Source organism: Amblyomma mixtum, chromosome 7, assembly GCF_055824585.1.
Source record: "Amblyomma mixtum isolate Tamu chromosome 7, ASM5582458v1, whole genome shotgun sequence".
NCBI classification, from domain to species: Eukaryota; Metazoa; Arthropoda; class Arachnida; order Ixodida; family Ixodidae; genus Amblyomma; species Amblyomma mixtum.
The window spans coordinates 86,333,330-86,359,070 of record NC_143018.1 but is presented as its reverse complement, the minus strand read 5'-3'; the positions used below and the strand labels follow the sequence as shown (position 1 = coordinate 86,359,070).

The following is a 25,741-nucleotide window of genomic DNA, read 5'->3' as shown; positions in this document are numbered from 1 at the left end:
GCATTTTTGTTAGCTAAACAAGGAGCTTATCACAAGAAAAAAAAATATGAGCTCTGGAATTGTGATACATGGATTGTTTGATACAGTCAAACATTAAAAAGCTGATGTTGTTTTTTGTTGCGATTGGCCAGCGGAGTAATACAAGACGCAGCGGACCGCGGCCCAGTGTTAGCAACTGCTATTTTTTTATGTTGTGTCCTGCTATAGCTGATTTCAGAAATAAATTTACGGCCTTCAGCAGACATCACAGAGAAGACCAGTTTACATTTGCCATGGAATGCGTCCCTGAAATTAGTCGAAAGCCTGGCGTTCCCTCAAGGTCCACGAACTAAGACTCAATGAGGCTCTTTTAAGATGTTTTTGAGGACGCAGATCTCCTGGGGAATCGGTAGCAGTTATCTTTTGCTTTGGCTATCCGGCAGAAAAGGACCGGGTGCCGACGTCATCAATCTAATGCTTATTCTGCCTACTTCTCAACTCCATTACCACCACAATCACAAGATGTGAAAAGTTTTTAAATTCGTATAAGCAATGCAGTCACAGCAAGGCGTAACGCAGCCTCAGAAAGAACTGCGGGCTTTTTGTATACAGGTATTAGCATTGTGTTTAAAAGGGTTTATCTTGGTAATCAGTTATAAAAGAAAATTTCTCTGGGTTCTGTTTGATTAGTCGCTGATTCCGCGCCAGATGGAGTGCTACCACGGGACTAACTTGGCTAGCAGAGAAGAAAAAAAATAATCCCGATCAGAAACTTCCTTTTTTTTTTCTCAGATACTTGACATTTGAGCTCCAGAAATTAGCAGTTGCAACGGCTGTGTGAAATGTGCTGCGCATACATAGATAGCAAAAGCACACCTTTTGAACGCCTCTGTGTTATCTCTCAGGGTCTGGCCTCGACCTGCTCCGATGGAGATGTAAGTCCTCGCATCTTCATCCATATTGGCCACCCCAAGGCTCTCGATATCCGACAAGGTAGCCGCCATCGACTGCATTGGTAACGAAGTGGGAAAGTCATTTGGCACCACAAACGGGCGTCAAACGGGTGGCCCCCAAATTTAATGCAAATGGTGGTCTCAGGAGGGGGGGGGTCCACCTCGATGGTCGCTATACTGGCACATATATAATAGGTCGAAAGTATTGCTATCAGATAAGGAGCTACGGGCCCGGTGCTGCTATGTGATATAGTGCGGTCATGTGGTTGCTGTTTTGGTCGATTTGACCTTCATTGCAGACAGACACGTCCTTGACAAACGTGAGTAGTAACAACACCGCTTTTAAAAACCTACGTTCTCGGTGCATCAGGCTGCCCAAATGTGAGTTGAAGTGGGAAGGACGAATAAAAGTTACCTCAAGAATTTCGCCACTAAAATTCGGGGCAAAACACAATGCCTTCTCTTCTTGTGAATTGATTTCAAGATTTTAGTCTATGATTTCTGGTTTTATGTGTCTTTAACGTCCAAAAGCGACCAAGCTAGGCTATGAAGGACGCCGTAGTGAAGGACTCCTGAATTTCGACCATCTGGGGATCATTAACATGCACTGAGATTGCACAGTACACGGGCCCCTGGAATTTCAGCTCTACAGAAATTCGACCGCCGCGACAGGGATGGAACCCGCGTCCTTCAGGTCAGCACCAAAGCATCATAACCACATAGAAACTGCGGTGGCATAATCTATCGTTTGGATTATATGTTAATCATTTTCTTTCTTACCATGATCGTGTGACATATAGCGTTCTCCTGCTGGTTGACTAGTTTGCCATATAATTAGACAGATTTCCTCTAACGCAAGGCTCTTTTTATGCCACATTTCAATTCTTCGAATTGCAAAAAACTATAGTATAACACTTTTCGCACAATCATAATCCATTTCCTCCACAGTGCCTCGGCACATGAGCTACTTGAAATGAAGATTAACTCTGTAACTCTTAAACTCAATATGATGTGTAGGAACATAAATGTCTTCGAATAGCCCCAAATCTGTTCGTTTTCCTAACATTCGTTTGCAAACACAAAATGTAACCCCACCGCGAGACAAATTAACTTGAAGATTGGGGCCTGTTCTTATTTTTCGTTTTCCTGGTATTACACTCGATATATGGAAAGGTCATTGCGTTCGGCGAATAACTGAATTCTGTAACGAATTTCTACATCAACTGTGGAAGTTTCTTGGCACTGCTTGTCTCAAATGTATTATTGTCTGTCGAGTGGGGTGGAGAACAGGCTCAGTTTGAGACGCTCGTCCGAAATTTTCTTAAGCATACGCAATCCGTAACTAAGTAAACGTAAAAAATGTAGATGAATCCAGGCATTCCCAACCTTTACACAAAGAAGCCTTTCCTGCACTGTCTACATCTACCAACTATGACCTGGAATGTAGGCAAAAGAGAATGGGGCAAAAAAACGAAACCGGAAAGCTAATACTTACGCTTGCCGTCCGAATAAACAAAGCTTTCACTGCGCAAAAATCAAATAAGTGAATGTCTTTGGTCAACCTCGCCAGACGACCTTATATCTGTGTACGTGCCTGCGTTTCACGAGTGCCAAATGCGGTACGAAACAAAAACGCAGCGAAAACCTCTACAATTAACATCAACTGCGTCTGTTTCTGTGACGACTCGCTAAGCAAAACAAAGAGATCCTGCGGACACCTGAACATCATTGCTGCACGACGTGCCATTCGTCTGGAATTCAGGACGACGAAAACAGCGTGCATGAACAGCTGGTTTCGTTATCTTAGTGAGGAGAGCTGCGGACTGTTTCGGCTTGGAATGCGTTTTTGGCAGATCAATTAAGGTGACAGTTTGGGCTTGCTGGTAACACATCTCCGACAAAAATAAAACAAAAACAAAAATAGCGGAAGGGCAGAACAGGGACAAGCAAGGACACACACGAGCGCTATGCTCGTGTGTGTCCTTGCTTGTCCCTGTTCTGCCCCAGCGCTATTTTTGTTTGACAAGTCGACGGAAGCTTTAGCGTTTGCCGCCGCATATGAGGCCCAAACTGGTAAACGTTGACTCAAGCGCTTTCCGGAGCAGTTGGGTGGTCTTTTATTGTCACTCCACTTGGCGAACCAACCGCCGCTGAGCTTGAGCTCCTCGCTTGTTCAATCACGGAACTTTTCAAAAACATAATTCTGGCACTGTGATTGTTAAGGACATCAGTTTGGGCAGGCCGGCAGGCAGGCAGGCTGGGAGACAGGAGGTCGGGGCACGCGGGATGGCGGGCAGGCGGGCAGGCAGGCAATTTGTGCCAAATTATGGATGAAAGTTTGCGGTGTGAAAATTCGAGAACAAGAAAATGGCTGGCGGTCTGGCATTGCTAAGCGCGAAATACTGTGTGAAAGCAAACTTTTTTTGGAAGTGGACACATCGCCACGTATCTCAAAGCGCGATTGAATTGTCCACGTACCCAATGAGCCAGCTATGGGCCATTACTTTACTCAAACTGAAAGGTTCCGCCTAAACCTTGTGTTTCATACAAAATTGAAAATTGGTTTTACGCCTTCTGCGTCTCGCCTCCAACGAAACGCGGCCGCCTTGGGTCTCCCAGGTCTTGAAGCTGCGCAGGAGGACCCGGCCGTGCAGACCATCGCCACCATACTTACTGCCAGTGTTATTGACAGTGGGGTCGCGTACAGATCCAGGGGCGTGCCTCGAATTCCTATAATGAAGTTTTTCTCTCTGCCTCTAAACCTTGTATTGGTTTTGAGAAAAGGAAAGGTGCATAAATGCCTCAACTTGTAGGTGAACACCTCCGCTTACACAGAGTGCGACTGAGGTTCCGCTCACCCAGTTACGCTTCCTGTGGTAGGCATAACACAGACACACACTGATGTGGATGGTAGTGAAAACTTTTATTCAGCATTGATAGAGGGTGAATCCCGTGGGCGCCACTAAACTAGCTGTCGTCCTTAGTCCGGGATGCCATGGGTAGAAGCCGCCGCTAGAGCCCGTTAGACCAGAGCTCGTTGTTCGTCTAATCCGGAGCTGCTGAGCAAGGTCGCCTCCCAGGACTGTCGAGTGGGGTCGGGAATAGGGGATAATTTGGGGTTCGGTTGGCTGGCCCAGACCATGTGATTATCTGCCAAATCACCAGTGCTGATTGCCCATTGATTTTTGGATCGAGATGTTTTATTATAGCTGGACAGAATAGCGTATTAGTTTGGAGGCGTCGTAGGACGCGTTCTTCTGTTCTGGATAGGTCTTTCACCGGAGGGGGATATACCTGGCGTTGCTGGCAGTAGTAATCTCGGATTGCACTGAAGCGTAGTAGGGGTGATAGGACGTTAAGGCTGATGAAACACGGAGAGTGCGGCCAGAAGTGTTTTTGCACTCAAGCGGGTGGCCCTCATCTTTTATGCAAATGGTGGCCCGGGAGAGCGGGGGATCCACTTCGTTGGTCGCAATACAGGCACATACGAGGTCTGTTAGAAAAGTATCCGACCTTTTGCCGAGAAAAAAAAAACTGGCATAACTGGAGCGTTGGAAACCTAATCACCTTCAAAGTAGTCTCCTTGGGACTCCACATACTTCTCCCAGTGGTGCTGCCTTTGTTGGAAGCATTCCGAACAGGCCCCTTTCGAAATGGAGTTTAGCTCAGCTGTCGTTGCAGCCATAATGTCCTCTCTTGTCTGAAATCGCGCTCCTTTCAGTGGCCTCTTGATTTTGGGAAACAGCCAGAAGTCACAGGAGGCCATATCAGGAGAGGAAGGAGTCTGTTGAACTACAGCAGCCTGGTTTTTCGCGAAAAAAGTGTGAATTTAGTGCGAGGAATGTGCAGGTGCATTGTCATGATGGATGCGCCAATTTTCTGTCGACCTCAACTTCGGCCTCTTGCACCGCACAGCACCACGCAGGCGACGGAGGACATCCCTGTAGTATTCTTTTGGTCAACCCTTAGCAAAAACTAATACGTTTGGAATATACGGAGGTCTATTTAAAATGTATTTTAAACATATTTTGTATTCATGAATGCACTAAAAATATGTAGGAAATACGTTTCTGAAATTTCATGCTTGGTATTCGAAATATATTTTTAAAATGTGCCAAAAATACCTCACTTAAAGCATACTTCGAGCACTTTTCAAATACATGAAAAAATATGCATGCAGTTTTAGCATCTTGTCAGTGTATTAAAAGTGTATTTTCGGAAATATGAAATTAATTCATCGAAAGTATACTTCAATTCTAGAAAACGGGCAGCCCTTGTAAACGTATATGTATGCAGTTTTAACATCTTGTCAATGTATTAAAAGTGAACTTTCGTAAATATGAAATTAATTCATCCGAAATATATTTCAATCCTAACAAACGGGCAGTCCTTTTAAACGTCTTTGCACACTTCTAGCTGCCATGAACAGTCGAGTGCTCGAAATCGTGTTTCGGGAAATGGCATTTGCGTGTCGTCAATGTATTTGAAGTGTACTTCCGTAAATACGTAATTAATTCGTCCAAAGAACACTGAAATTCTAGCAAATTGGCAGTCCGAATTAGCATATTTGCAGCGCACTACAAGCTGTCGTTGAACAATCTAATGCTCAAAATCGAGTTTCGGGACATCGCATTTTGGTGCTGGCCATCTATTTAAAGTGTACTTTCGTAAATACGCAATTAATCCGTCTGAAGTATATTTAAATTCTAACAAATGGGTTGTCCGCGTAAACATATTTGCATTACACTTCAAGCTACCGTGGAACAATCTAGGGCTCGAAATGACGTTTCAGCGAAGAGTGAAAACTTTCCCTTTCTTGTCATCCTTTCGTTTATGGTAACTTCTAGCAGGAAGGTGATCACCACTTATACCCCTGCTACACGGGCGCTTCGAATGCCTTCCAGCCGAATGTCATCTAACGATGCTACACGTGTTCTGTCTAAGGGAGTGCTTGAAGATAATATTACGCCAATGAATATTAACCGCGTCAGCATGAAGTTTCCCCGGGAGTGCGCCGATGATGACGACTGCACTCATACTGTTGTTTACATCGCTTGTTTACATAACATAAAACGCAATCTGCGCTTTGGTTCTAATAAACAATCTGTTTTCTTTTTTACTGGTTGTACTCGTGATTGTTTACGCAGTGCTATACAATGTGTGGGAAGCGATGATGCGATCGCACGCCTGAGAAAGCACGCCTGAGTTGGCATCGCGCAGGACTGGCGCTTCTCGCTTCTTGTCCCGGCTTTCTCCGACGTGACCAGTACTTTTTTTTAAACTACTTTATCCAGAAGTATGTATGGCGACTGTTCGCTTTAACTGAAACGGCCTAACTTGTTATCCACAAGCTAGCGACGGCGACGACTGCTGCTGGCCGTAAAGCACGGCTCGGCAGTCTGGGTCACACCGGCGATTCCCGTTCATCGTACGCGTGCCCTGCGATGTAAGCAATAGTTTATTTCAGGTCACTGTTGCCAAAACTACACCTGGTGACCATTTGCATTCGCTAAAGCTTGTGATTCGCTCTTCACAACCGCCGAAATCACAGATCCAACCCTGCGAACTCGCTGGGCCTAGTCGTCGCGGAAGGGAACAGAGCCGTCGTCGATTGAAACTGATTTGGCAAGCGCTTATCGCTGGTGAGTGTTCAGGTATGCACACGTGAAATATAGCCGTTCGTTTCGCTCATTTAGAAGCGCGAGCATGCACACACCGCCGCGGCGCCGCCTCATCACCGTGCTCTCGCTCAGCCGCCGACAAGGCTGACCGTCCGCCGACCGGATTCGTCGGTGTCGTTGGCCTGAAAAACGTGTCCCTCTAGAATCATATTTTAGTAAACTAGATATTTCACTATAATTACATGCTGTTGTTCAGCGTGATATATACTGTCGTTGTCGGACTAGTGTGACCGCCGTCGTCGTCGTCGCTGTACACTGAAAACGAGCTGAGGCTTTCGAATGCGTTTCGAAAGTGTCGTGCAGCACCGCGGCAGTCCATCGAGTCCGAATGTCATTCCTATTCTCGAATGCCATTCCACTCAATGTCATTCGAACATTTCCGTGTGAGAACGTGATAGCATTATACCAGCAAAAGCGCCTTGGACACTTCTGGGTCCGAATAAGCCAGCGGAAAGGACCCCGTGTGGCAGGGCAGACCGGCTCCCTTACACGCCCATGTATCTGTTGGTTGACAGTTCGACTCCTGACCTGTGCCTGACGCAAGTTTCAACTAGCAATTCCGTTCTCAATTAATCCTAGATTCGAACGCGACCAGTAGGGTACTTCTGCGATAATTTGGAAGCCCACAGTATTTGCGCAAAAAAGGTATCACCGTGCAAAATAGTGCGTCGCTTTCGCTGGGTATATATACGGCAAGCCAAGTATAGCGCTTGTCGTAGGATTTGTTGTTTGCTGTGTCGCTGTCGTCTTGGTATGCTGTATGTAGGTATCTGCCGTTCCCATTCAATCACGTGACGTTATAATATCAGACTCCTGCTGATTAATGATAAATACCCGTGTACGTTTGTTCTCCAGTTGATGAATTAACCCGTGTCATTCCATGGAGCCGCCCAGTAGACTTTTTTTTTAAGCCCGAGTAAACACATTTTTCATGTATTAAATGTATATTTTTAGTATATTTCTAATGTATATTTTTATTATATTTTTAATGCATTATAAATATGCTAAGCGGGCAAAAATGTACTTTTCACGTATATTTAAGTACGTTTAAAATATTATTCCTAGTATACTTAGAAAGCATTCGTATTGCAGTTTAAGCATACGGACAAAAAAATGCGAAATAAATATGAAATTAATACAATACGTTTGAAATGCATTTTTAGCACATCCTCTTTTCGCTAAGGGAATGCTTACTTTGTGGGGTGCGTACGCGTGGTGTGCCACACAGAGGGACTCAAAGAAAGTAGTCAGCATCATTCTGACATTGCTGCGCACTTCGCGGGCCTTCTATGGTCTTGGTGACGTGGAATGCTGCCATTGTGACGACTGGTATTTGGTTTCCGGGTCGTACCTGTACACCCAAGACTCGTCACCAGCGTTTATGGTGTTGATGAAGTCGGGGTCACTGTTTGTGGAATCCAGCATATCCTGTGAGACTTCAATATGAAGCTGCTTTTGCTCCACCGTGAGCAGCTTGGGCGCGAATTTCGCGGCATCTTTCTCCATGGCCAAATTTTCGGTGATAATGGAATGTTCAGAAAAATTGGTGATGTCCACCTCTTCCACAATTTCTTGGATAGTGACACGATGGCCCCGCGTCACCAGAGCGTTCACTTCGGCAATGACCTGGTCATTTCTGCATGTTGATGGCCGAGCGGAGCGTGGCTCTCTCTCCACTGATGTGCGGCCGTCTTTAAACTAATTGTACCACAGCTTAATCTGTGTGATGCTCATAGCATTGTCACCGAAAGCCGTCTGAATATTCCGAATGGTTTCCACTTGACTGTCGCCTAGTTTCTGGCAAAATCTGATGCATTAGCGCTGCTCCTGTCGCTGCTCCATTTTCCTTGCAATAAAATACCGACGAGAGCACTGCGCACTACCTCACTCAAACGCTGCGTGCCAGTGACTGACGCTATCGGTAGGCGAAAAAAAATTTGTGCATGCGCACGAAGGTTCAAGGTAGACTGGACCAAGCGTGCTTGTTTCAAATCCATCAGGTGTTCGTAAAAAAAAAATAAAGTCGGATACTTTTCTAACAGACCTCGTATATAACGGATCGAAAGTATAGATATCAGTTAACGCGCTACCTACCCATTGTTGCTATGTGATATAGTGCGGTCACGTGGTTACTATTTTGCTCAATTTGACCTTCATTGCAGACAGACGCCTCCTTGACCAACGTAAGTAGTAAGAGCGAACGCTCTCAAAAACGAAAAAGAAAGAACATTTCTACCCGCCGCGGTGGCTCAGTGGTAAGGCGCTCGTCTACCGAGCCGGAGGACCCGGGTTCGAACCAGACCACGGCTGCCGAGTTTTGGTGGAGGCGAAACGCAAGAGACGCCCGTGTGCTGTGCGATGTCAGTGCACGTTAAAGATCCACAGGTGGTCGAAATTATTCCGGAGAGCTCCACTACGGCACCTCTTTCTCTCTTTCTTCTTTCCCTTGTACCTTCATCCCTTCCCTTACGGCGCGGTTCAGGTGTCCGCCGAGATATGTGAGACAGATACTGCGCCATTTACTTTCCTCAAAAACCAATTTACCAATTTATAACACTTTTCTTCACCCTGAAATTTGAATTAATTTTCGCTAGAAGATTTAGAAAGAATGCCAGAATTCCAGATCATTGAGGCACACTTGCAGCTACTGTTAAAGCACGCGAATATCTTTAACGGAGGCAAGAAGGGAGTGCCCACGTTTACATAGACTTTGACATTACGGTGAAGTGGAAGACCTCGCCTCAGTATATTTAACTGTACGTGCATAGACCGACCATTCGCTCTAGAGTGAGGATAGGTGTCGGAAGGGAAGATCTTTTAAGAATTCCCACATCCAGGTTAATGCTTAAAAAACGGGGCCGAAGCTAACCTAATTTTTTCTGAAGAATGATAGGCTCGATAATATCATGCGCCTTTGCACCGTCCAGTGTGGTTGAAGCGTGGACATGTTTACTCTGCATAGCCCCTCTAATTCGGCTCTCTAGGCCTATATGCAGTGACGAAATTGAGCAATCGTGAAGGAAACCAATCTGAGCATCACTGAACGCATTAAATGGCGGGGCATGTTTCGTGAGACAGCTCCGTAAAACCGGTTGTGCAAGTTTCAGGAAGCTTCACGTGGGTGTACTCGGCCGAATAGTGCGAAGATCAAAACTATTCCCAGAAAATTTTGGAAGTAAGATGATTTTCGCTACGTTCCAATCATGCGGTCGCCAGGTTTTCTCCATGGACCGATTTAAATTGTGCAAAATATCAGATATGTAATCCTGAGCTATAGTTTTCAACAAAAAAATGTGATGCCGTCATCTCTAAGGACTGCTGATTTCAGGCAACAAATTATAAAAAATTCAGATGGCTCGACATCGGTGCAACTTGCGCTTGTAGTGGGTTCATCACAACCGCAGTCCGCACTTGGGTACGCAGAACAAAGTCCTGTGCTGTGTCGAAGGATTTTGCTTCCCCAGGAAGCAACACCATTGATTGCGTTATGTGACAGGATGACGGCCTGTGCATGCGCTAGTTGAGCCTCAACTAAGTTTTGTGATTAGTTGGGTTTGCTAAGTATTGAAATTTGCACTTTATTCCTGTTAGCATTGGGAAGACCCTGCTTACATGAAGCCACAAAAATGTACACTTTTCTAAATCCCAGGGCTCTGATTGTACGAAAGGCTTTTCTATGCGGCTTTCCTGCTGTGATATGCTTATGAATTTTTAAATTCTACTTTCTTCCGTCCCGAAGCAAGCTTTCCTCACGAACACGGAACGCTCAGTGACATCTAACAAAAAGGTTAGAGCTTGTTTTCCGCATACATTTTAATTCGCGGACACTATGCAGGCAAAGGGCAAATACACCAGTTTCTTGCAGATTACAAGACTGATAGAGCAGTACCACTGTCCTTGAGTAAGCTAGAAAAAATTCTAAATATTATTGTAGAGTGCTCACTACAGGGCCTCAGCTCTCTGTTGACAAGGAAGTCACCCTTACCCCTCCTGATGCCAAGATTAAACCAACTGTTCATGGAGAATCTGTTCGCGCAATGATTACGGGCCGTGGATTGGAACAATGCTCTACATTCCCAGACATACGCCACCATAGAACATGGCCGCAGAAATTTGTAGCGTAATTCCAGACATTGATGTGTAAATTGAATTCTCCTGCGAGTACAGACTTGCCCGTGCTGCCCCAGTAAACTGTATAAGTAGTTCATTCTGTGCACGCATGCTTGGAATTAGACATCAGCAAAGCGCAAATTGGGTCGGTTGATGCATATCGACGGAGTGAGAAAAGAGCAACGCAGGGACGGAACAGAGCGAGCAGAAGCAAACCAAGCGACGACTTGCAACCGACTTTATTGTCGTTGCGAGGAACATATGACTCAGCCCTGCCCATTCCAAGCCTCACTGAAAAGATTGTGTCATCAAATAACTGACGAAAGATTTGTGGCTTAGGTAGGGCGACTACGGAAGGCTGGCTTTCGAGAGCATAGCCTGACAAATGCAGTTAAGCGTTTACTTAGGTGAATGAGGTACATAGGAAAAAAATTGAGGGTACACTTAAGCTCCAGTAAAAGGGTATGACGTGATAGCTTAATTGGTTTATGCCCAGATAAGCAGAATTACTGATTCTCTCTATTGAGAGATCGCTGGGAGTCCCCATACCACTCTTGGCGAAGTGGTGAAGGGGTTAAGCGATGCGCCGCTGCCCTGCGATGGCAAGTGCTGCCACCGGTGGCAAGTGTGCGACCCAGGTTGCTATTTTTAAGGCGGAAGCCTTTAATGTCTCATCGTTGTAAGCAGCAGTTGTCGACAGAAAATGTCACGCTTTTCAATTGGTGGAAACGGTCGTGACGTCACAGTGCGCGAATTTTAAACGGGGCCAATTGCACTTTGGCTAGTAACCATACAACCATTTGAAGGGATCGTATAGTGATGCTCCAAGTAAGTGGGACTGAGCTTAGTTAATTGCTTAATTACCCAATTAGCCTAATTAGCTTTATTAGTCAGGCCATATAAGTAAATAAAACCGATTAAGAAATTGGCCGAGCTCAGGAATCGAACCCCGGTCTTCGGCGTGAGAGACGAGCACGCTATCCACTCCGCCATGCCAGCTCGATGGTTTGGAATGAACAAAGGAGCGTCTAGTGAATACGGTGTCTTCACTCACTCTCATCCTCCTCCATTCCCCTCCGGCGAGGTTTAGGTGTCCACCGACAAATGAGAGACATACATTTCCTTTCCTCAAAAACCAATTTACCGACGAGCGAGGCGTAGAACCGAATGGGCGATGGCGTTCTATGGACTCATTGGCAGCGTTGCAAGACGCTGTCGCGTTCCACTCTTAGGGGCGAAGCTTAACATCTTAACCGCACATCAGTGACCACACTTTAGGTAAAAAAAAGTGCCCCCCTGAATTTTGATGGGTGTCCACCGAGATGTGTGAGACAATTACTGCGTAATTTCCTTTCCTCAAATACAATTTTCATTTTCTTCATTACGGCCCCTCTTTATCTATCTTCTTTCACTCCCACCTCCCTTCCTCTACGGTGCGGTTCAGGTGTCCACCGAGATGACAGAGAATTACTGCGCCATTTCCTTTCCTCAAAAAGCGTTGCGTTCAAAGGGCAAGGCATCGCGCCGAACCGGTGGTGGCGTTCCGTGGACTCCCTGGCAGCGCTACAACGCGCCGTCGCGTTCCACTCCTAAAGGCGAAGCTTAAGCGTCATTAATTAGCAGTTAATTAGTATTCAGGCATTAATCAGTAATTAAGAATTAATTAGTTATTTGCCATCACTTAGTAATTAGTACTCAAATATATGTGACGCCACCAATGCCACAGAAACAGCGAAGGTGGTGCGGAAAACGCTTCCGCCTCTACCCACTTTAGACAGTCAAAGTGCCCCCTGAATTTTTTTAGCTCCCTCTAGCGACCGATCATTAAATATTCTGCCAACCGCGACGGTGGGCAGTTCGTGATGACGCCGCTAGATCACGTAACCTAGGTGGCCCATCATCCTCCTGGGTTGCTTCCCTAGGGGTTTTTCAAGGATATAGTAATGCCACCTGGTGTTCTCAGGTGGCGCTGAAGTGTCTTCGAAGACGTTGAAGTGTCTCGCGCTGGCTGGCTGCCTGCTTGCTGTATTCTGCCGGTTAGCGTCCTGTCGCCCTATTTTCCGTTACAATATTTCGTTCACGTTAAACGACGCCGAAGTCGCCGAATTTTCTGAAACATGACCTCCTTGTCACTATCGCGTTGAAACCTCCGAGCAGCCGAATTCCAGAGATGCCAACACTACTCCGAACAGCTACGGAGTGCTCACCATGTTTTGGAAGTTAGGACGTCGTAAATACCCGCTTCCCCACAAGACACTCACAAGACATCAGGCAGCTACATGGAGACGGCTACAAACAAACTCATACCCAAGTCGCTGCATGTACAGTATGATCTGGCTTACGCAATACACTCCAGAATGCGTGTGGTGCGGAGATATAGCCACCCTCTACCACTCCACATGGAGCGGTCGGGCGAGCCCGATAGAGGCCAAAATTACAAACCCGTCAGTCGAGCAGTGGGAGGAGCTTCTGTCCAGCTCCGACCCGCAAGATCAGCTTGCGCTGGTTGAGCGGGCCGAGGAGGCAGCAAGAACCAATGGGATCCTGTACCTAGGAACACCACCTGCTGCTCAAGACCCCGACCCCTAAACGCCGTCCCATTTTGCGGAATAAAGTTTTATACTACTACTACTACTCGCTTGGCGGTCATTCGATACACATACAAGTTGTCCGACAATATTAAGAAAATCATGCAGTAAGCCGAAGTGAAGGTGGGGATTCCGCCAGCTGAGGAAATTTCTGGGCCACGCAGACGAGTGAATGCGAGTGAAAACTGTAGTAGCATGGGCCATAAGAAGCATGAATGTCGATTTGTTGATTGCTGCAGTTAAGCTGTGTACTCCATTTCCTTGTCGTGGGGTTAGTGCTACATCAACTAAATAGCACGGTGCATTAATGATAGACTTAGAAAGCAAGCCTGGAATGACCGCTCCAATTTCATTTTCATTGGAGTCTTTGAAATGGGATGCAAAAACATAAAACAGCAGTCTAAGTAGAGGCTCCGTGCTTACCTCGTATATTTTACATCACCTTGGCTTTAATTGTACGTTTAGTTGAAAAGTGAAGTTCTGTAAACGTTTATTTGAGTGTTTAAGTTACAGTTTGTATTTGTCGGTCTGAATTTGATTATGTAACTTCAAATCTTCGTTGTCGTACATTCTGTACACACATTTCTTTGTTTCATCATCTGCATCATCAACCCTATAAGCCTACACCACCGTCGAATCGCCACGTTCAGACAGGCTTTAGCCCTCCGAAGAAAGGAATCAACCATCTTTAATTTACTCTCCCGTGCCCTGTACTCTACACCCACCTGATCCAACCTCAGCTCACGCTTCGTGGTGAATGAACTTTTGATAATGATGAAGTCGTGGGCAATGTTGTGAAGCCGATGGCTTTTCCTCCCTTTTCGCGTGAAACTGCCTGCGTGTCACTGTATCTTTTATCTGATCTCTGCCTCTTTCTTCTATTGTTCTTTTCTTTCGACCTTACCCCCCCCCCCCCCCTGCCTTAGCCTCATTAGTGCTCCCTGTACTTTCAGTACTTGCTCTCTTTTTCTATCTTGTTAAGCCTACATGCAGCTTCAAAACATAAATCCTACTAGTTATAAAACGGAAAGGTGCGCATCTGCAAGTAAATATTGTTAATTTATTTTTAGCAGCAGGCACAAGTGACCCATCGAGCTAGACTCCGTTCCTCCAGGTTTTCTGCCTTGGCAGGGAACAACGTACCGGCCCCAAGTAGTGCTCCTCGCGCAAGACGAAGTTTTCGCCGAGGTCCTTGATGTCAGGGCAGCCTGGGAAAAATTAAATTAATAGGGTTTGAAATTGGGCTAGTTGGTAGTTAACATGGTCACACATAATTGCGCTTTTCAAAAAGACTTGGGACAACACAGTGACGGCACAAACTCTGGTCCGCAAACTGTCAACTGGTCCACAAACTGTCAGCACACATATATAAGCTTCACATGTCATAACGGAAAACACCAAAAAACATAGTTAAGCCGCAATTTTGCAATCATATCAACAACCATCGAAAAAAGATTATATTACAGCTGATTGGTTTACATTTGTTAATACAATTCCAAGAATGGCATTTCCTGACTGGAAAGCAAAACCGATGAATCACTTACACAAGTCCCTTAACCCGATTTCATGCAGCAAGCTTCCCACATCTCCCTGATTGCCTTATCTCTGGATTTCACCTGAACTGTGGTCTGTTGGAAGTGGGGTGTGCAGCTATTGCACCTGGCACAATGCGCCGCCAGATTTCCAGGTGAGTTAATCTGGCGACAGTTACGGTGATGCTCTCTTAGTCTTTCATTTATACATCTTTATTTAGACACTTAGACATCTTTCATTTAAATGTCTTAGTTTCATTTAGACTTAGTTTGTGTCGTCCCTGTGTTGTCCCAAGTGTTTTTCAAAAGCGTAGTTATGTGTGACCAAAAGAAAATAGAAGCTGTGTTCAGGAAAAATAAATCACTGCGTATTCTGTTCCTCGATGGGTCCATTATAAACTAAATTAACACCACGTGGTTGCGTGGTATTTTATTGTCTGTCAAGAGAGATATGTACATTTACGAGCGTTGCACAAGTGTTCTTGTAAAAGCAACAGCAGATGATCCATTATTAAATTTTTGTTTCAGCGTGTGCAGAAAATTCCTTCAAGGAATCGAACGACCCTCGAAGCTGAGACTGCCGAAGAATTATCTTTAGGGAATTTTATACGAACGACTGAGCAATAATCAAACTTGGAAACAAAAGTCTGGTACATTACCGTAGTGCACAAGTTCTTCCTTAGCCTGAGCAAGGTAGTGAATGAATACCTTCATCAGCTACACAAGGAAAACTTGGACCACCGCGATAAACTCGCAACCATACACTTCTGAAATGAAATAAATGAGTTTTTTTACTTCGTAACGAAGAAAAAGGGGGCTGGGGGTGTCGTGGAATTCGTCGTCACTGCTCTCAATCGTTGCCGAATGGCGACACAAAAGCAGAAGCTCAGAATGCGTCATACGAATGCGATATTTTCCCAGCCTCAAAAGCTAGTCTAGAATAAATTAATAACTTGTGACAAGCCATGTCTAAAATCTGACCAACAATATGCCATTCCAGTTCATCATACAAGGTTCCGCAGATGTCTGATTATTTATTCGTAGCGTTCCTGCTAGTAACGAAGCTGTAGGTAGCTGTTCGTAACTGTGACCCTGTGTTTAAAATCTCTGACCAGCTCTTGTTATGCACAGCCGCCGAATCGGCTTCTTATAACGTTGTAGAGTTAAAATTTTCTTCGTTCTTGACATGGTAAGAATTCGACTGGTTGAATAACGTTACAAATACAATGTTCATAACAAAAACACTTCCATATAAATGTCCCTCTCTCTGCTCCTGGATTCTAGATTTTGAAAGTTTAAAAAACAAATAAAAAAACCTGAAAGTTTCAAAGAATAAATATCCTGAGTGGATTTGATTGAAAAAATAATAAATAACAGATTACATTCATTTTAATAAGCTCCTATATCGTATGAAATCTACACCCGGGTTATCGAGCATACCACGAAACAGTGCTCCGCATTATTCACGACTAAGTGGTGATTATTACTGGGCTACAAAATCTTTGTTCTCGAGGGTGAGGTTTATATTCGTGCAAAATAAATTCTACACACGTTTGCCCTTTTCGTAATAATTGTTATCACTGACAGCGGGGGTGGTTTCAAATGACCCCAATTTCGCTCCCCCCATGACCCCAGTTTTCGCGCACATAAGCGTTTCAGAAAGTGCTCCTTCCGATAGCTGGCAAAGCGATGCCTAGCACTCTACTGTACGTTTTGTCTTGTTGTTGTCTTTTTTATGTGTATTTGCTTGTGCATGTGTTTTCTTCGTGCTTCATCACAATTACTGCTGCTCATATCTGGTCTCCCCACAACATATCTACCATGTACGGCTTAACTTCTTCTGATGTTGTTCTTTTGATTAGGAAGTGTTCATATTGTAATTTCACGTGAACGCCAAGAGTGTATTTTTATTATCTTTTGTTTGTACGCCCTCCTGCCTTGGCCGCCGAAGGGCAGCCGGCAGAATTTGATAAATAAAAAAAATGTATTCATTAGCTACGGGTAGGGGTGTCTTCTCCTGTCATAGTTGTAGAGTAGCCGTGGGCAGTAACTATTCGTAGGCTGTGGAAGCGGTAAGCGGCTTTGTGTGTCTTGGTGAGGGGGTAGTCTTTAGGGCAAGCGTACCTAACGCCAGACCGTCTGTCACCCGTGAGGCCTATTATCGCTTATGCGTTCTTACATAATAATGAATTCAAGGCGGGCCTAGGGTGTAACTGACGCAGCCGCGGCGACAGCCGTGGAGTAAGGGAGACGACGGAACACGTGACGTTAACGAGTCTCGTTATTATGCTCGAACAAATCGGCGGGGCTCATGCTCATGACGTCATGTGTTACATTGCCAACGAAACCGACGCCACATAAAGTGGAAAGGTGGCTTTGGCAACTGTACCCCTGCAACATGCTTGCTGCGACCTGAATATGAACCAGCGAACTCACATTAAAAAATAGAAGGTATAGGCGCCTGCCCGTGGCGCCTCAGACATGGCATTCTGTGGACATAATGCAGGGGTAGAACGCCGATTCATGAGGTGGATAGTTACCGCTACACTTAGAAAATGAGGTGGTAAGGCCTCACAGAAATTTCGCACCTCTATGGAAGAACATGTAATCAAAAAATTTTTGGGGCAGGAAAGATAAATAAAAACTCCCTCACCTAGTAGCCGTATTGTGCGCTCCAGCTCTTCTCTCAAAATGTTCAGTACTTTGGCGACGCCTCGTGTACCCTGCGAAGCGAAAAGTAAAACAGCGCCACGTAAGAAAAGTAGACATACGGGTGTGATAATCAGTGCACGAGCAAGCTAGACCACTCGATATAATGTCCGCTTTCGACTATTTGCATCTTTGCAGTATCAGCGCGAAATCCCAACTTCTTGAAATATAACCGGCTCACCGATTCTGTGTGAAGCTTGACGTTGATGGTGAGCTTGGCCAAATAATTAATAAATGAATTAATTAAATACTGCCGCGATTGGTATTCTATCCCGCGGCGGAGGGAACAGGTGAGCTTCGCTGGCCACTCCTAGAGAGCACTATGCTAAGCCGCAGCCGATCCCGCGTCGTGTGAAACTTCAACATACTCTCACGCTGCGCTTTGCATTTTTTCGTCTTCTTCAATTATACTACTATCGAACTAATATCCCCGCCTGACGGGCCGCGGACAGCGCATTTACCAAAGGAATCGATTGTAAGAAGAACGCAACTAAAAAAAAACTGCCGTCAGTTTCACATAACATCTAACTGAAACAATTTTTACTCCCGCTGAAGACCGGAGCGAAGTATAAATAGTAGGCATGGGTAAACAGCTTGAACAAAGCCATTTGCGATTATTTAGTATGACAGTGAAAAAGGGAAGCCATTCCGTGCGGTATAGGAGGTGCAATCCTAGCGGCAGTCAGTATGAATGGTCATTTCGTGATGCAAAGGAGAGTGTTGTCTTCAATGGCTTCTCACAGTGGCTGGCAAGGGGTTTCCTCTGAATCCCTTTCGTAATTAAATTCTCTCGCATTACTAGGTTCTGAAACTACAAACGACAAAGCTCGTGCCGAGATCGATTTTCCTTTCTATAGGCTGATTGCGACATTACCGACAAAACTGCATCGCTATCTCTTCGACGACTCGGAGGAGTACTGGAAATGAACCTGCGGCATGCTGGGACCGCATAAGATGCATCGAATCTCCTACATGCTCTACTATCTTCATTCTATAGTTATTCGTTCTTCATTTGACTGAAACAATCCTTGATAACATAAAACACACTGACGCTGTAGTTTCTTCCTACTAATGGTCCACTGACAGAATCTGCCTGACAGGAATCTTAGTACATGCCAGGAATCATGGGCCAGATGTTCCAGTACGCACACCTCGTCACACAGTGGTGTGCACACTTCTAAGAAGACATAACAGGGCTGGAACTGGCGGGGAATATGGAAATGTGCATACGTCGTACGCGAGTCCCCAGAGCACGGGCCTTCCTACGAACACAGCCCTCGCACCGAGCGAGAGTGCCTTAGCCACGTCGGCCCCAGAGCGCACTCCGCCGTCCAAGTACACCTCCATGCAGTCACCCACGGCCGCCACCACTTCGGGCAGGACGTCCACCTGCGACACAGAGAAAAATACTTTACTAGACGGCCCCTGTACGGTGTTCTGGCACTAAGTGGCCGAGGTTGCGACTGATGATCCTGGTGGTAGAGTGCTCGCCCAGCACATCGGTAAATGGGCGCCAAAAGTGACAGATGATTAGGCGCAGGGACCCAGGATGAGCTACCTAACTGTGTCGAGAATTATAAGCACCGAGTGCAGAGAAAGTAGTGTGGTGATTGAGTTTCGCATCGACAGCATGCATGCTTATGGTAAGAGTATGCGCCCCACACTCTGTAGTGGGGTTGGCCTGGGCAGTTTCGTACGTGAAAGTTGCAGAAGCGACATGGTAGGGAACCGATTTTTGACAGTGTGTCTTCCATTGCTTCATTTATATGCGAGGTGATATGCACTTCGGCTAGAGGAATATCATAAATATGGAATAGGTGACAGATTTGCTAAGCTGCCGGAACGTTCTCCTTCGAAAAGTCGATTTTCCCCTTCTCTTTGACAAGGCTCTTACCGCTGTCTACAAAAACAAAGAGGAGAGAAAAAAAATTGCGGTAGCTTAGGTCGGCTATGCCAGGATATGCGTAGCAAAAGGCCTTCACCTCTTCCTCTGTTGGGCTGGCTGCTGTTAGCGAACATTACCGGCTCCGAGAGAGCGGCTAGGCGCTTCTTGCGTTCCGCAGTTTGGCGTCTCCGCACGGATAGCCGTTCTTCGCGCTCTTCGGGCGTATCGGCTACTGCCTTGGATTTCTTCAGCTCGTTCTCCCTAATAATCTTTGAAATTACCTCAAGAGATTTTCAGGCTTACCTCTTACGTTGATGTGAAGCTGTTACTGGCCAATGGCGATTATTGAAGCAAGAGGGTCTTTTTTCGACTTTGAAAAGCATTTGGGCTCCAACAGCCCCACACAATCTGGGCAACACAAGGTAACTGCCCAGAAGATATTTCTAGTGGCCCCTTTATTTTCACCTCAAGGATGCCACAAAAATCCTTGAAGGAGGTGAGATTATTTGCACGCAGTTCTACTGTCGACGCGTGCTCATTTTTTTGTAATTACTTTTCAGGTGTCCATACACAATCGGAGTTTTTCTTTGTAATTCACTCACCGTGGCCGGGGTTCCGTCGAGCTGACGTCCGCCGTGGTTGGATACCATGACAGCTGAGGCACCATGGCGGTGTGCTGCCAGTGCTGCCTCGGCTGCAGCGAAATTAAGGAGGACGAAGAGTAGAGTTCACTTTGTGAAAAAAAAAATAGCGCATGGTTTAGCATGGCTAAGGGCTGAAAATAATGCAGTAGCACTGATACAATGGGCACTTCAGGTCCTTACGTGCTGAAGGCATGTGGCGTCAAGGCCTTTACCTTAAAAGCCTGTAGCCTAAAGGCCTTCAGATGGAAGGCATTTACTATGAAAGCATTCATTCTTAAGGCCTTGTGGAAAACCTGCCCCTCTCCCCCCGCCTCTTTGTTTCGACGCGGCCGACCATCGTCACCGTGCGTCAAGACCGCACTAGCTGGGCGAGGAGGGAACTTTTTCCCACATTGGGTAAGCGGAAGCAGTGAAGGGAGCGCCACCTCGAAGGCTACGCGGAGCTCCGTAGAGCTGTTGAGAGTCTCTTCGGGATCCGGCCATCGTCGCGAACGGTTGCAGCCGCACACTCTCGTCACCTTCCGCGGCAGGCACGGAGATCTGTTGTGCCTTGCCGGTGGACTTCTGGACCCAGCAGAGAAGCTAGCAGCGCAGCAAACGCGCGTTCTCCTCATCTCCCCCAGCAAATTCTCGAAGATGGCTTTGCCCCAAAGAAGGCGGCGCGCACGGGAAAACCCGGCCGCCATTGTCGGCGCGTACAAACATTCGCCCCTGAAGTCGCGCCCCTGCCCCAGTCGGTAAGTCGGAAACCCTTCTTACGCAGCTGTAATTCTATTTCTGAAAAATGCCTCGTTGATGTTCTGTAGCTAGCGGGCCCACTCTATGTATTCATTGCAAGTGTAATAAATAACACATGAGTGTTCACGTTCCGTCGTCCCTCCCTTTGTTCCGTCGAGCACGAATCCCTCCGCGGTTAGCGAGCGGCAACTCTGCATCCGCGGTGTGGAAGTGCGGAAGCGGAAGACTTCACCCCCAATATTTCCACACACTTTACCATAAGGCCTTTTCACTGAAGGCTTTTACCCAGGCCTTCAGCCAAGAAAAAGGCCGCCAGGCGTGCACACCTGACAAATTGTCCACAACCTGATGGGAAGGCGAACCGCCTGCCATGAAGCAGACTTGAGACCCGTGTATGCGTACAGGGTCGGCGAAAAGTTCCCAGGCCGCAGGGTCCACTTTTGAGCAGCATAGTCAGACAGTTAAGACACCCGTGAGGCTAAAAATATCTGCACAAGGTACAAGAGCATCATTTTAACCACTGATTATTTTGATAGCTTCATCGACCTCTTAAGTGCCAGGATATACTTAAGAAAAGAAGACCCTGCGGCATGGGAACTTTTGGCCAATCCTGTACGCATGCACGAAATTATAAAATGTCCTTAGTAGTTATACCACACTAAAAAGTAACTCTGGCACCCCGGGAAGACCTTTAAAAGTCCAGAAGCCCTCTGGCTTTCGGTTGACGCCCGCCCTGGCCACCAGCTCTCGCTGGTCGATATGGTCGGCGGCTACCAGAGCGTCCTCCTAGGCAGAGCGGGATGCGTTTAGTATGGGGCCAAATGTCCGCAGTTGCCGGCAGACCCACAGGTAGTGGCAGAGATGTGTAGCCCAGCCTGGCAGGAGGTGAAGTGAGTTGGGTATACAGTAGGGTGGATGTGGTTCACTTTTGTCGGAGGTAAGTACGAGTTTGTCTGGAGCTACCTCAAGACCGGGCGAAATTAAGGGGCGTGTTTTGGCATCTGCGCCCTTGTTGTTGAATCTGCTTATTCTGCTTTCTGTCACAGTTTGCTGCATGTGGTGGCTGGGATCCTGATTTTTTTCACGATATACGCCTATGAAGGTAAGTACCGTTGTAGATCCTCGATACCTTAAACAGAAAAAAAACTCCCCATGCCAGCCACTTTTTTCCTGTAGTTGTTGCCGAAATCCCTAAACATTTCCCGACTCCATTTCAAGAGTGAAATAACTTTTATTTGTTCGGAGGAATGGAGAAGGTTTCCTGCGGGTGGCGTAAGGATGAGGTATCGAAAGCCGGAGGAGGCCATAGTCCCTCACATTAATTTATGCCGTTTTTTTAAAACTAATACTCTCTTCTCATGGGCGCTAATCAGGCCAAAATGCATAATTTCACCAAGTATCGCTCAATAAGCTCGTGCGTGTTTCGTTTTCCGCGATTCATGTACTTCACTCCGGAGCCACCCGTGAGATAATTTGGCTGCCATAACCAACTAAGTGCACGTGCTTAAGTGCAAAAAATACAGATGTTTACTACATCCGAGTCGGACTGAAAGCACGGATTTGTGCTACCTAGAAGACGACCATGAGCAGGAAGTGCCGCCGGACGGAGCAGATGGAAGTTGATGAAGACGACGCTGTCCAATGCACAGCGCGAGAGTGTGGTGCAGTTTAACACGACGCGTGCTGGCTGAGGCGATAGCCTAGTTTTTTTTAAGGGCCGCTGACCGGCGCTTAAAGGAGATCTGTTCGCGCAGCCACGGGTTCGACTCCCAGTCAAGAATATTTGCTCAATTTCTTTATCTCTTTTTCATGATTTCAGCTCTAACGCAGCTGAAGGTCAAATTGACATGGTCCCTGATTGAAGGCCGAGGTCCAATAGGGAAGCTTTCGCTTCAGAATGACGAATGGGGCTCTCATGCCTGATTCAGTCAGTACGTCCTAATAACGGAAGCAAAGGAAACAAACAAGTAATAGGTTAGCATGAATTCGCATCTCGTATCTCTTACGTGACATTTACAACTGAGCCTAGTGCCATCTCATCCTGACTACCATATATACGTCATAACTGGTCGATCCGTTGTGAGGGTCGATGCAATGGGTTGGAAACTCTGGTAGTTTCGGTTTAAGCTACTCCAGCGCACGTCGTGAGTGCCATAGAACAGGTGTTTAAAAGTGAGTGATTTCTGTCAACGCACGCAGCGTGATAAGAAGCGGTGGTGGCTCAGTTGTCTGAGGCACGGGGATACCAAGCTGCTGGATTTGAAGTATTAGTGTGCCAGCACTTTGAGTTCCTATCATGGAAAAACTGATTGTCTTTTTGGGAGAAGCCAGCTAGACCTACAAAAACAAAATAAATTTGCCCGTATCTACCGCGCCTAGTTTTAAACCCACTGAGATGAGATCTGCTTTGCGGGCCACTGCACGAGGGAACTGCGCCATCGCCGCCTTTTTTTCATTGCATGGAAACACAGTCGGAAAGGAAATCTGATGGCGTCCATAACACGAAACACCGGATTGCATAATACGAGCCCGATATACCCCATCACGGCCCCACCTTCCCAAACTTCAAATTCTGGGAGGCACACACACGTATTTAGGGGAGCCAGCTAGGCGGCTCTTCCAAGGAAGCATATATTCCCCGACCAAAGTGCACTGCTTACGGAACAATGAATATCCCCATCAGCATAAAGAGATCACAAGATAAAGGGCAGTTTTTCTCAAGAGGCAAAAACTGGTACTGCAGTGTGTGATTTCGATGCTCTTCTTAAGTATTCTTTGTAATTTATCCGAGAAAAACATAGCACCATTTCAGAGAATAAAACAGTGGTCAATGGACTCTGGCGTATTGCACAGGGACAAATTCAGCATGCATGGCCCAAAGATCTCTTTGGTGTGAAGCCATGCTCTGACAGGTAGCGTCGATGTGTGCAGTTTAAAGAAGAATAGTTTTGCAGCAGATGAAATTGGCATACGCTCAACATGCTTTAAAACACTGAGTGTCAAAAAACTTCATATAAGGCTGCCGATACAACTCTATAGCAAACGAATGCTTTGCAAGTACGTGAGTCACGACCTTCTGGAGAGGCTTTACCGGTAATCAAGCGAAAAGCACACAGTGAGGAATTTATAGGTATCAGCAACTATCTTAAGGAATCCTCATGAATGCCTCTCAAGAGTCGGCCCAGTCCGTGCGAATAGGAAAGGCCAATAAGCACTAAGACGCCTGATAGACATAGCTACTAAAAGGAGAGGTCTGCCAGGTTTGGAAAAGAAAAGAACGTGAAAGAAGCTTATGCATGAATAAGTGAACAAGGCCTATTCCAAGACTCTAAAGAAAGAAACAGGCACCATGCGAAGGCAGAAAATATTCTATGCATCACATGCACTTTCCTCTTTGTACAGTGGAGAACCTGCAGCACGTAGGCAATTTTTGCACACATGAAAATGTTTCAGAGCAAACACTGATAGTTTCCTACTCCTCCAAGCCTGCGTTTGGGGTCTCATGACATAATTTGTGAATCTCATTCATCATCACTATCATCATCATCAGCCTGACTACGCCCACTGCAGTGCAAAGCCCCCTCCCATGTCTCACCAATTAGCCCTTTCTTTTGCCAGCTGGGCCCACCGTGTCCCACCAAACTTCTTAATCTCATCCGCCCACCTAACTTTCTGCCGCCCCTGCTACGTTTACCTCTATTAGGCTCCGTTTTTGCGAATTTGGTGCAGGGAACCTCTAGGTGGTGAAACGTGCCGCAGTCTCAGCTTACGTCACGTAAATGACTTGGCCTCGCACCCAAATGAGCCAACCAAAATCCTTTGGAGTTGCATCTGATAACTCGAAAAATTGTTCAAAATTGCTTCAGGTACACTCTTTTTGTCAGAAGAGAAGAGAGTGACGTAACCAGCATAACCTAAAATCATAATTTCTCATTGAGCCAGAGAGATACCACGCATAGTTACGCTGTTATAATACTGAGGCAAAAGGGTTCAAGATATAGGGCGAACAGCAAATGCGATAACGAAAAATCTTGGCGAACAGATGATTTCAATCATAGGTGGTTGGTTAGCGTTGGGTTAACAATTAGCCTTGTGTGGTACTCCTTATAGCACAGTATTATGCCCTTGAGCGAAACATGACCAATATTTTCCGAATTCTAAGCTCTAAACAAGAAATCATGGCGAACATTATCAAAGCCTTGGCAGGGTCATTTTGAATAAAAGCTACTTGGCCACTATTATCTGATAATTTTTTCAATACTGAAGTGTAATATCAATATTGGATTAGATAATGCGGCCTGTGTTACCACAGACCTGACTTATTAAGTCAGCGAAAATAGCTGCTGACGACAGCAGAGAGCCTTACCAAAAAAGTTTGTGACCTACACTACAGAGGGAAACTGGACAATATCCTTCAACTGTTTTGAACTGATTGGTACGTTTGCTTTTTGTAATTAATTTAGTAAGCTCCGAATAGAAAGGTGGAGCCAGATAATCAACATCATAGCATGCCCGAAAAAGCTCCACCAAAACAGCTGCAAGGCAAAGGGAAAATGTTTTTTAGAACTCGCTAGTCATACCATCTCGACCAAGAACTTTCTGACCCTGCAGGATGGAAAGGGCAGATTAATTTTGTCCAAAGTGATATGTCCCTTCACTACAGCACGCTGCTCATCGTTGTGATAGCGCGACGGTGGGCTGTGACGTCACTGCGGTCTTTCGAATCATGATTCAGTGCCGCGTTATCATTACGCTCGGGCCTCTATATTGCTGCGCGCTTTTCAATAAACGTTCTTCGTTCGTCATCCACGTCTGGCGGCAGTCATATCAATCGTTAAGTCGAAGAAAGGCTTAGAGTATCCAACAGTGACCTTATCCCACATTTTTGGTCTCCATAACTTCAAAAAAGAGCGTCCGATAAT

At 46.0% G+C, this 25,741-nt stretch overlaps 2 protein-coding genes across 2 annotated transcripts in view; both read right to left on the bottom strand.

Moving 5' to 3' along the window:
- LOC149336713 (2-Hydroxyacid oxidase 1-like) overlaps positions 1-983 on the bottom strand; it is a 45,810-nt gene extending 44,827 nt beyond the window's left edge. The window contains exon 1 of the mRNA XM_089554217.1: positions 856-983. Coding sequence (XP_089410343.1) covers positions 856-983 — 128 coding nt within the window. The remainder of the gene's footprint in view (positions 1-855) is intronic.
- A 13,423-nt stretch (positions 984-14,406) lies between these two features.
- Positions 14,407-25,741, bottom strand: part of LOC149336712 (uncharacterized) — a 29,352-nt gene continuing 18,017 nt past the window's right edge. Inside the window, exons 5-8 of the mRNA XM_089554216.1 lie at positions 20,040-20,131; positions 18,783-18,941; positions 17,497-17,566; positions 14,407-14,519 (exon numbers count right to left, since the gene is read on the bottom strand). Coding sequence (XP_089410342.1) covers positions 14,407-14,519; positions 17,497-17,566; positions 18,783-18,941; positions 20,040-20,131 — 434 coding nt within the window. The remainder of the gene's footprint in view (positions 14,520-17,496; positions 17,567-18,782; positions 18,942-20,039; positions 20,132-25,741) is intronic.